Source organism: Helicoverpa zea, chromosome 16, assembly GCF_022581195.2.
Source record: "Helicoverpa zea isolate HzStark_Cry1AcR chromosome 16, ilHelZeax1.1, whole genome shotgun sequence".
Taxonomy (NCBI): Eukaryota; Metazoa; Arthropoda; class Insecta; order Lepidoptera; family Noctuidae; genus Helicoverpa; species Helicoverpa zea.
The window spans coordinates 6,940,415-6,952,695 of NC_061467.1; the positions used below are offsets into that span (position 1 = coordinate 6,940,415).

The 12,281-nt window shown below is 37.3% G+C and overlaps 1 protein-coding gene across 1 annotated transcript; it reads left to right on the forward strand.

Moving 5' to 3' along the window:
- The first annotated feature begins 238 nt into the window (after positions 1-238).
- On the forward strand, positions 239-4,946 carry LOC124637710 (replication protein A 70 kDa DNA-binding subunit). The gene is made up of 11 exons (XM_047174332.1): positions 239-460; positions 1,216-1,463; positions 1,809-2,066; positions 2,314-2,476; positions 2,738-2,942; positions 3,191-3,303; positions 3,410-3,481; positions 3,600-3,754; positions 3,934-4,192; positions 4,306-4,500; positions 4,641-4,946. Exons 1-11 carry the CDS (start codon positions 428-430, stop codon positions 4,749-4,751), a joined length of 1,812 nt encoding a protein of 603 aa, XP_047030288.1. The 5' UTR covers positions 239-427; the 3' UTR covers positions 4,752-4,946.
- The last annotated feature ends 7,335 nt before the right edge of the window (positions 4,947-12,281 follow it).

The following is a 12,281-nucleotide window of genomic DNA, read 5'->3' on the forward strand; positions in this document are numbered from 1 at the left end:
TTACCGGTACATTAACACATTATTAAGCACATAATATAGCTACCTAGACTAGAGGTAGCTATATTGCCGGCCACCCACTGTTTTGCAGCTACATATTGCAAAACACAAATATGTAGGCCTTCTAGACGCGCCCTAACGAATACGAAACTGTTATTTGGCATAGAGTATTTATTGCTAATCTGTGGGGAAGCCAAAAATTTCGTGTCCAGCTAATGTCAATGTCAGTCTGTCAACTGTCACGTTAGTATTGTCAAATTTTCGCGCCTCCCGGCAAAAAGAAATCGGCAGCCCCGTTCGTTACATTATTGCGTCTAAACAATTTCAATATATTAAATATTGATTATCAGTTGTTATCTGGTTATGCTTGGATTGTTGTTATAATAATATCTAGATCGTGGTTGGAAAGGCATCAGACTATCAAAACAAAATGAGCCACCAACTATCTGAGGGGTCTCTTGAGGTAAGTTTCTACAAATTATAGTAACGGCACATTGAAATAGATTTTAATTTTAAAAAGATTTAAGAATAATCATCGAAATTCTTGCTAACATAATTGCCTCACAATACTTTATTGGAAATGTTAACGTACTTGAATGTCGTGCAATTGTGAAGACAAACAGGTTACAACTTGTCGTTGAAATCTCTCGCAAAGTTATTATTCGCTTATTAGATGTATGATGCGATTTTACTTTTGCAATATGAAAGGCACTCCAAATCTACAATCTTTCATACTATAAATCTTTAGAAGCATTGCTTTTTAATAAGTACTTAATTATATGAACATGTTTTGTACTGAATCATGTCATAATATGAATTGTTAGAAAAATATAGAATCAACATAATAACTATTGTTAAATATTATACAAGACATTGTATTGCAGTAATGGTTGTATTTTTCAGTTATTTGTAACTGAGGGTAGAATAAAACATCATTGTACTTAAATTAGGATACATACATAAACCTATTTAATCATTATTTGTACACCTACTACCAGTAATCTATCTATTTAAAATCGACTCCATCCAAACGTTGTCTGTAAGAGATTGCTTTTGAGCGATAAGACTGCCTGTTGTACTCACACATATTTGTTTGTAATGTCCTTGTCTATGTTTGTTTTGGTGTACAATAAATAATATTCTATCTATCTATCTCAAAACCAAAGAGGGTGACAAGTTTACTTATAGCGGGATAAAACATATTCCTTAAACTTGCAGGTGATAATGAATGGAGGAGTGTATGATAAGCCCATAATGCAAGTGTTGGGCAGTAAGAAGATTCAGGGAAGTGGTGCCAACGAGAGGTTCCGGCTCCTCGTATCTGATGGCAAGCATTCACACAGCTTTGCCATGCTGGCCACACAACTGAATGACAAGCTGATATCTGGGGAACTGTCTGATTACTCTGTTGTACAGATTGATCGATTTGTTACATCACTGCTGAAAAATACTGGCAAAGGCGAAAAGTATGTGTAACTCTTAGACCATATACAGAAAGAAAGCCGATAAGCACTTAAAAGTTTCAGCTTCTTCCAGCTTTCTTTCTGTATACAGCCTTATACTTTGCATTCATTGTAATTATTAATTGTAATCTCTAAATAAATTAACAAATTAGTAGAAATTATTATTTTTCTCAAAACAAAGGTGTGTATTAGATTTAACTTTAATACCATAATTTGTTCCTTCATAATTATTTTTCTCTCCATTTTGACCATAACAGTAAATGAAGAAGGTTTTCACTGTCAAGAAACACTCAAATATATTTATGCACACATATATGTTGGCTAATTATTCTGTACTGCACTCCACAGGCGTGTGATGATCATCTTGGATATCACAATAGTAGCTCCTGGCAGCACAGTGGGGAAGAAGCTTGGCAACCCTGTGACTTGGACAGAGGAGTCCGCTGCAGCTGCACCACCAGCCAAATCCATGCCTACACCTGCCCCTCGTCCCAACCCAGCCCCAGTTCCCACGTCACTGCCTACTCCTTCAGCAAATCTTGATTCCAGTATACTGTCTTCACAGATGACACATCCAATTGCCAGTCTCAGTCCATACCAGAATAAGTAAGATTTTATGCATACCTTCATCAAATTATTCTCATACAATTTAGCACATTGTCATCTCAGCCATAGAATATCTACTGCTGAATATAGTTTTACATATTGATTTCTATTTAGCTCAGATACTACACAAAGGATTTTCTTCTTCTTTAACACACTTGCTCTTGTCAGCCCAGCTTCCAATATTTCTGATTATTTTCAAAATCTGAAATGAATTAGAACATCATTTTGTATATTATTTATTTGTCAGGTGGGTGATAAAAGCTCGCGTTATGTCTAAATCGGACATACGCACGTGGAACAACGCGCGCGGTGAAGGCAAACTCTTCAGTATGGACCTGTGCGACGACAGCGGAGAGATCAGGGCTACAGCATTTAAGAACGAATGTGATAAGTTCTATGATATGATACAGGTAAGGCTCACATCCCCACACAGGCCCCAAATTCAATTTTTTTTGGGGGTATAGAGACTATTATATAAGTCATACTGTAATGTTGAAACATTACAGTAAACATTACAGTATGACTTATATATGTAATGTTTCAACATTACAGTATGTGTTATATGATAATAGTTATAAATGCTTCCATTCATGTAATCTGATTGAAGTGCTAAATCGTTTTTGTTTTTAACAATTACAAGATTCTCCTAATTCATGACCTTTTATCTTCAGGTGGACAAAGTATACTACATAAGTCGCTGTCAGCTGAAAACAGCTAATAAACAATACACCACAATGAAAAATGACTATGAAATGACATTCACAGCTAACACAGTAGTTGCAGAGTGTATGGAAGATGCTTCCAGTGTACCGAGCATCAAATTTGATTTTGTACCAATTAATGATATTGCTGCAAAAAGTGTGGACACCTTATTGGGTAAGAAAAATCTTGCCATATGTATTTTTTTTAAACTTTTATTAATTATTAGCTGTTCTCCCGCAGTTTTACCCGCGTCCCATGGGAACTGCTGCCCGTATAAAACTTAGGAATAGTGTAGCCACCCTAAAGTGAAAAAAAAATCAAATTGGTTCAGTAATTTCAGAGTCCTTATGGTACAAACAAACAAAAAAGTTTTCTCTTTATTATTTTAGTATAAAAAGAATTTTCTTTTTCTTTGTTTTCAGATGTGGTTGGTGTATGCAAGGCAGCTTCAGATCTCCAAGAGTTGACTGCTAGGAGTACAGGAAAGTTGCTTAAAAAGAGGGAGCTTACCCTTGTCGACAATTCAGGTGGTGCGGTTAGTAAACATTTTCAAATATTTCGTTTGATAATCCCATAATGGTGAGAATCAATTACTACATACACATACATCTACATACTTAGTTGAACATTTTACCTTACAGGTTGTCCTAACAATGTGGGGCAAGGAAGCTGAAAATTTCGATAGCAACACAAACCCAGTGATTGCTGTAAAAGTGAGTAACAACAAAATACTACTTTTGAATAAACTATTAATTTCTTGATATACAACGTTTTGCCATTAGAATTTAACACATTAGAAAACATAAATTGATTAAACATTGTTCATTGCAGAGTGCCCGTTTGGCGGAGTTTAACGGCAGCAAGTCCCTGTCTTGCCTGGCCAGCACTATGATCAGACTGAACCCCGACTTGCCCGAAGCACACAAGCTGAGAGGCTGGTACGATAATGGCGGCGCTGATATGGAGATCGTCAATATTTCCGCCAGGTAACATGTTCAGACATCTGTATGTCAGGATAGACGCCAAATATGCTGTACCGATTAGGAATCCCCTTCCATGGAAATCTATTTTCATTTCGAAAGTCTCGTACTATCGCATGGCTCCTTTCGGAAAGTCTTAGGAAAATGCAGCAGGTCTACTACTAATATCATGTTGAATATTTAAGGGTCGGAGGCTACAGTGGAGGCAGTAACGAATGGATCACATTCTCTGACGCGGAAGCTCGGCAGCTCGGCTCTGGAGACAAAGGCGACTACTTCAGTCTACTCGGAGTTCTCACATTTACGTTCGCGGACAATGCGGTCTACAAAGCGTGTCCACAAGAACAGTGCAACAAGAAACTTGTCGACCAAGAAAATGGACTCTACAGATGCGAGAAGTGCAATAGAGAATATCCTAATTACAAATATAGACTTTTATTGGGGGTAAGTGTTTCATAAACTAGGCAAAGGTGCAAGAGATTCAATATGATTATATTTAGTGAGGTAAAATAAACTTTATCTATGTACACTAAGATCCAAAATGCTCTTTGTTACAGGCAAATGTATCAGATGCAACAGGAGACCAGCGTATAACGGCTTTCAATGAAGCCGCAGAGGCGATGCTCGGCAAGAACGTCGCAGAAATCGGCCGTCTGTTTGAATACGACAAGACAACATACACGCAGATGTTTGAAGAAGTCAAGTTCAGGACTTTCGTGTTCAAGTTCCGCACTAAAATGGAGACTTATAATGTAAGTACGCTGATTGACCATATACCATATGACACCTACCCATGCACAAAGCGCCTTACTTTTGCAAGATTGACTTGCAAATGCGGTTTATATTAAGCTCTTCTGTATAATTTTTAACTTATTTTGTTTTTTTTTTTCAGGATGAGGCCCGCCTAAAAACCCTAGTTGTCAACGTTCAGCCAGTAGACTATAAGGATGCCAACAAAAGACTCATTGCCAGCATAAAAGCTCTCTCAGGGGTTGAAGTATAGTGTTAGTCCTTAATTCTAATCCTACAAATATTCTGTAAGAAGTGTTAAGTCCCATGATAATAATTCCACTTATAAAATGTGATAAATAAAATTGATCATGAATGTATTAAAGTACCAATTTGTTTTGTTTAAATTAGGCAAGTGTTGAACACAGAACCTGCTATTTTTTGTCAATAAATGTAGTTTTCTTGATTACCAAGGTGTTTTTATTTTATTATAACTGAGCTGTTTTTCTGCAGCTTAATCGCGTCCCGTGGGAACTACTGCCCATACCCGGATAAAATATAGTCTTTGTTACTTGAGGATAACGTAGCCGTGTGCGTTACCCTGGCCAGATGTTGTCGAAAATGGTCATTTGAATCTTATAGATAATTAGTTGTGGGGCTTCTGCAACGGCGGATCCAGGGGGTAGGTCACAAGGTCATGACCTCCCCCTGGGCCAGTTTCAGGACCTAAGAGGACCAATAATTGAAATGGTTAAACACGATGTTTTATGTTTTTGTTATAAGTATAAGATAATTTTTATTCCGAGTGAATAGGTATAGATACCTACATAGTTACAGGTAGAGTAGTTTTGCTGAAGAATTCGTGCTCGCAACGCTCGCTCTCTATTCTTTATTTACTCTTTATCCGTACCCAAAAGGAGGAAACGGGACCGTGTTACTAAGAATCCGCTGTCCGGGTTGCCGTCTTAACCTATGGTGCAGGGTGTGTGAATAACCCGGGCGCCTCGATATCAGGGGCCGCGGGACGCCCCACCACCAGGAAATTTCGATGAAATTACACCAGTTCCACACTGTATCATGATACTGACAAAAAAGTCGCCTTCGCTTTGTTGGATTGAACATTTTGATTATTTTTAACTTTTAACATCCTCCAACTAAGTGAAAAAATTGTGTGCGTTCGCGCAGCGGAATGTTGTTGAATTTAAAGATTTTAATTATGCAGATAATTAGTGTATGACGTCCTATAATTGTGTATGGTAAATAAAAATTTGTGTATGCAGCCATTGTGGAGAAATTCACCAAAAACAGATTCCGCTGGGCGAACGTTGGCGAACGTTGTCCTGGCGGAACTTTTTTTAATCCATAGACTTTAGAAGAAAAGAGATGTGTCCAAAAATTAGTGTGTATTTGTGTATAATTGATTATGTATGAATGAAATCAGTGCATGCATAAACTTTGGAGAAATTCAAGTTTCCGCTACGCGAACGTTTGGCCATTAGCTAGTTTTCATATAAAGCGCTTACATAGAGAGCTGTAGATTTTTACATACGTTGTTTTGAATTTGTTTATATTTGTTTAAAAAACAGATTTAGAAAAAGTCGTAGGGTTTAAAAGATAAAAATATAAACGTAAAATACACTTATTAGGTCTTAGTTCTTAAAGTATGCAGTTTGGGGTCTAGATTTTCACGTTTACACAAACCTTGTAAGAGTCTCCAACATGTTACCAAGTATCAATGATGTTCCGTTAGTAATTAAAAAGTTATAGGATATTTTATCATGATATATGATGAATAGATCACTGTTTACAAAGCAGTCGAATATCACGACGTTCTAAAGGAATTGCATGGTAAAATGTATGCCAATAATTAGTTTAATCATTCAACTATTCACTTGCAAAATTTCATGTCATTAAATTCAGTAATTAAAGAAAGACAATTATAATACTGACGGAGCATCGAAAACCTACATAATCCGACCAAGTTCGGATAGCTACAAAAAAGCGGCCGTGCCATATGTCTAAGAAACGTTCTTAACTTGGAAGGTTAGTATAATCTATACATATAATAAATCTGTAAAAAAACTGTGTCTGTACATTGAATATATTAAAAAAATAATAATTGGGTGGATTTAGAAACAGTAATGGAGCACAAATCCAAAAAAAAAATTCTGTCTGTATGTCTGTATGTCTGTATGTCTGTATGTCTGTTTGTTTGTACACGCTAATCTTTCGAACTACTGAACGGATTTCAATAATTTTTTCTTTGTTGTATCAGTATTAAGCCTGGTCAACATATAGGCTATAATTTATCTTCGAAACTTGAAGACCTGATGCAGAACACCAACAGACCAACAAAACTATAAGAGTTACAAAAATGGTGCCATGGCAAAAATTGTTTCATTTGATGAGCATTTTCAGCTGAGATAATAAATTTGAAGATCTGGAACACCTGATGTGGAACTCCAAGAGCCCAGCTTATCTGTACATACAGGTATGACGTTTTAGCAAAAGTTGTTCAATTTGATAAGCACTTTCTATTGACTTATACAAATTGAAGATCTAAAACACCTGATGTGGAACTCCAGGGGCCCAGCTAGACTATAGCATATAGAGGTATAACGTTGTAGCAAAAGTTGTTCAATCTGATAAGCACTCTCTGTTGACTTATAAAAATTGAAGATGTAAAACACCTGATGTGGAACTCCAGGAGCCCTGCTAGACTATATGAAGCATATGAAGATATGACGTTTTAGCAAAAGTGGTTCAATCTGATAAGCCCTCTCTATTGACATATAAACATCGAAGATCTGGAACACCTGATGTGGAACTTCAAGAGCAATACTACACTTGAAATGTATAGAAATGAATGTTATGAAATAGGTATGGTGAATCAAAGAAAGTAATTAGTCCGTCTTTTAGATAACCCTAAAATAATGGACACGTATTTTTTCTTTTCTCCTTCTCACAAACAAATAATAACGAAGATATAACACGCTTGAATTTTGTGTTAAGTCACTGCTTAGTACAAATTTTACATACCTAGACGTGGCGTCACGAGCCCCCACTCTCCGAATTAGTTGCGTTATATATATCTCATTATTATTTTGCATGTCTCTTCCAGACCTCGGGACTACAGAGTTCTGAATTTTCGGGAGGCAAACGAGAGGCCGAAGCCAACACGCTGAAGCCCTTTTGAGACAACTTTAATGAAATGGTGACACAAAACCGACGATTATCCCTTTATACACTATAGAAATGAACCCAAGGACAATCCCCGGTGGACGTCGTTAAAAAAAGACAATCCCCGGTTCTGTGCTATACCATTGCTAACTGTGGATGAATACTACTTGGGCTATTGTGATGGGATGCTAATGGACTAGGAATGGGGAAACTACGGGAACTATGGCACCTGCCGATGGCAATGTATTAGATACATGTAAAAATGGCAAGTGGAGACTCGCCAGCTCACTTACTGGGCCCCCGGGAATCAGTCACTGAATAGCAACAAGAGGGTAACAGGGACATAAGCGGCTGAAGTGTGAGGATACCTCGGCGGATTTAAAACGCAGATTGCTCTACCGACTCCACTCTGGACGGTCAAGCCAAGCCAGAGTCGTGAGACCTACCCCCGTCATGGTTCACTCCGACCGGCCGGAGATGAGGGACAGTATACTCTCCCTGGAGAACTCAGTATATATGCCCCGCGGGGTCGCTACACCCCGTCATCAGCCTCAGATGTCCTGCGGTGCTTACATCTCATTATTATTGTCGTTATTATCTCAAGAGAGAAAAGTTGCATTGGCACTATTGGCAAGTACTTGCCAGACCTGGAATCAAAGACGCACGCTCATACTTGAGAGATTGGTTCTCTACCCAATAAACCACTACGACTTCGACTAAGTCATCACGACTTTGTCATCTCAGTAACATTTAATGTTTTTTTACGTACAATATTATATACGTGTAATATTTTTGCCACACACAACTTAAATGTGGACTATATAATTAGAATCACTACTTTTATCCCTATGGTCACGTCTATTGCGGTTCAGTTCTCAGCGTTTTGTTTAGTCTGCTGTGCTTTTGCCGTTGAAGTACAAAAATAAATATATGGAACGTTTCTAATGGCTATGCGAATTCCGTTGTTTTCAAGTCAACGGGCCCTTAAAATTCAATATCAGATGATTCAGACCTTTTATTTTGCTGACCCCGTAGTCGCTGGCATAAGGGACAGGATCCGCGTACGAAGTCGCGGGCAGAAGCTAGTTATTAATATGGTACAGCTGCATACACAAGCGTTAGGAAAAAATAAAACAATTGCATTTCTTGAATGAAATTTTTTTTTTTTAATAATAACGCCACTATCTACGACATTTTAGTTAAAATACATAACGTTTATTAACGTTATTTTTAATCACCTAGTTAAGTAATTTATGTAAGTAATGATAATAAAAATATTTTTGTACACGGATATTTAAATAGAGAAGTACTTGTTAATTGAAGATTTATTTTTATCGTAGATATTGGCATTATTATAAAAAAAATATTTTTCATTCAAGAAGCATTGTTTTATTTTTTCCTAACACTTGTGTACGCAACTGTGCCATATTAATAAATACTAACCTTCCAAGTTAAGAACGTTTCTTAGACATATGGCACGGCCGCTTTTTTGTAGCTATCCGAACTTGGTCGGATTATGTAGGTTTTCGATGCTCCGTCAGTATTATAATTGTCTTTCTTTAATTACTGAATTTAATGACATAAAATTTTGCAAGTGAATAGTTGAATGATTAAACTAATTATTGGCATACATTTTACCATGCAATTCCTTTAGAACGTCGTGATATTCGACTGCTTTGTAAACAGTGATCTATTCATCATATATCATGATAAAATATCCTATAACTTTTTAATTACTAACGGAACATCATTGATACTTGGCAACATGTTGGAGACACTTACAAGGTTTGTGTAAACGTGAAAATCTAGACCCCAAACTGCATACTTTAAGAACTAAGACCTAATAAGTGTATTTTACGTTTATATTTTTATCTTTTAAACCCTACGACTTTTTCTAAATCTTTTTTTTAAACAAATATAAACAAATTCAAAACAACGTATGTAAAAATCTACAGCTCTCTATGTAAGCGCTTTATATGAAAACTAGCTAATGGCCAAACGTTCGCGTAGCGGAAACTTGAATTTCTCCGAAGTTAATGCATGCACTGATTTCATTCATACATAATCAATTATACACAAATACACACTAATTTTTGGACACATCTCTTTTCTTCTAAAGTCTATGGATTGAAAAAAGTTCCGCCAGGACAACGTTCGCCAACGTTCGCCCAGCGGAATCTGTTTTTGGTGAATTTCTCCACAATGGCTGCATACACAAATTTTTATTTACCATACACAATTATAGGACGTCATACACTAATTATCTGCATAATTAAAATCTTTAAATTCAACAACATTCCGCTGCGCGAACGCACACGAAAAAATTCTAGCTCGCTACGCTCGCGAGTAAATGAATATGTCTGTACTGTATATCTGATTGTTTATTATTTTTATTGACGCACCGAATCAACGAACACAAATGGCGCTCGCTCTAATCACGGTTCCTTTTTATTTGTACGTAATTCCCAGTCTGATTTGTGAGTCTTCAAACAAATAATTTAAAAAAGTTCGCGCTCGCTGCGCTCGCGGCTACTTGTTGCTTTACAGTTTACTTAATCAGGTGCTTTTGTGTCATAGGCTCAAAAAACTTCGCGCTCGCTTCGCTCGCGCAATATAATGGTGTCTACACACCAAAGCCGCTGATGCCGGCGGCACAGCCCGGCGGCCCAAGCCGCCGGCCGTTTTTTGTTCAATCATGCCGCATGATTGTACAAAATACGGCCGGCGGGTTGGGCCGCCGGGCTGTGCCGCCGGCATCTGCGGCTTTGGTGTGTAGACACCTTAATATATACCTTACCTCGATAACTTCGTAAGTCAAATATAGCAAAAAATAAAATATTAATGGAGTCCTCAAAAACAAAACAGTTTGCGCTTCCTCGCTGCTTGTTACTTTACAGCACTTTTTAAAACTTATGAACTTTTTGTGTCCCAAAATTAAAAAATTTGCGCGCTCGCTTCGCTCGCGCTAATTTTTAAAATCACGTTGTCCTGTCCCGACTTTCATAACTTAAATCTGGCCAACAAAGTCCTTTACCTACCAAAAAAGTGACTTTCGTTCGAACGTTCTTATTTATATTCCTTGTAAAGTAGTCGATCAATATGTACTACTCAAAATCTTTCAATAGATACATAGGTGGCGTTTGGGTGATGATTGCACCCAGGCGCTACATGAGCGAGAGACAGCCCTGATCTCATGAACCCTTACCAATAGTAAGACAATTGAAGTTTTCACAGAAAATGTTTTACTGTTGTACACAATACTTTTCAAACGTTTAGTCTTCAACCTGAAAAATTCTCGCGCTTGCTATGATCGCACTTTCTTGTATTTGTGCTGTATATTTGTTATACAGCAAGAAAGCGTTTTCATCTACTTTTAGTTCTCGAACTGAAAAAAAATTTTCGCGCTCGCTTTGCTCGCGCTTTTTTCAATTTCGGGTCTCTGTTTATGTCCAAGAAATCGCGTTCGCTCAGCTCGGACCATTTTCTACATAAAAACACTTTGTTAACCTTAGTCCTCGACCTGAACAAAAATTTTCGCGCTCGCTTCGCTCGCGCTTTTTTGTTTGACACGTGTATGTAGTATATATACGAGAAATTGCGCTCACTCTGCTCGGGCCATTTTCTACATGAAAACACTTTTCTTAACATTCATAAAAATTTCGAGCTCGCTACGATCGCGCTTATTGTATTTATACTACTACTTTTAATATTAAAAGAAGTATACGCTACAATATAATATTTTTTGTGACTTGATCACAACTGTGTGACCCCCCCCTGGCACCGAAGCTGGATCCGCCCTTGGGTGCATATCTTTTTTTTGCCATGGAATTGAAGGTAGTGCCCATAGTAACATTTTTAGTACAAACAAAAACCTTCACAACGGCATATGCTATAACTCTGTTGGACAATGAGCCCAATTTGACTCATGGTCCTTTGTTGCGCTTATAGTTTTTTAATTATTTCACAAAAACATTTCCTGCTGGCGTAACGTTACGCCAGCCAGGGGCCCGATTCTCCTAATTTTACTTAAGCGACATACGATTCACGTTCGACTCGATTCGACTGAGATTCGATCCCGACTCGATTACGATTGAAGCGTATGTGGCATTCCGCTATTTTTTCTTTGAAATAAACGTTTTTATCCTTTTCTGTCATTCAATAATGAATCATTTTGTCTGCAAATGATTTACGATTGCAAAATGATTGTACAGCAAACTATCGTATAGACCAAAATCACCAAAATAGCAGACCAATCGCACACCAATCAAATGTCAATCGAATACGATTGGTCTTTTATTAGAAGCAGAATGCCCGCTAAGGTTAAAACTGCTATTGCGGTTATATTGCGATTCGATTTTGACATTATTAACTTAGGAGAATTGGGCCCCAGACCTTTTTCTTTCTAATGGGAATATTTAAATAAATATTACATATCAAATTAGTTGTCTAGATAAAGTAAATGTTGTGCCATATTTTGTATTTGTTCTTTCTTCGGTTGCGAAGTTATTCGCGATTTTGCTGGGATAACGTTTTTGGTTTTGCTAGATCTTTGAAATGGTTAAGCGGATTCTTATCATATTTTGTACACGACTTCCTAGGGCTTACTTTAAAATTGTTCGGCAAT

Excerpts from the sequence above, each read along its gene's own strand:
- LOC124637710 (XM_047174332.1), top strand. The coding sequence starts at position 428 with ATGAGCCACCAACTATCTGAGGGGTCTCTTGAG. Across the intron at positions 3,482-3,599 it reads ACCCAGTGATTGCTGTAAAA|AGTGCCCGTTTGGCGGAGTT; the intron begins GTGAGTAACAAC and ends TGTTCATTGCAG. Across the intron at positions 4,501-4,640 it reads CTAAAATGGAGACTTATAAT|GATGAGGCCCGCCTAAAAAC; the intron begins GTAAGTACGCTG and ends TTTTTTTTTCAG.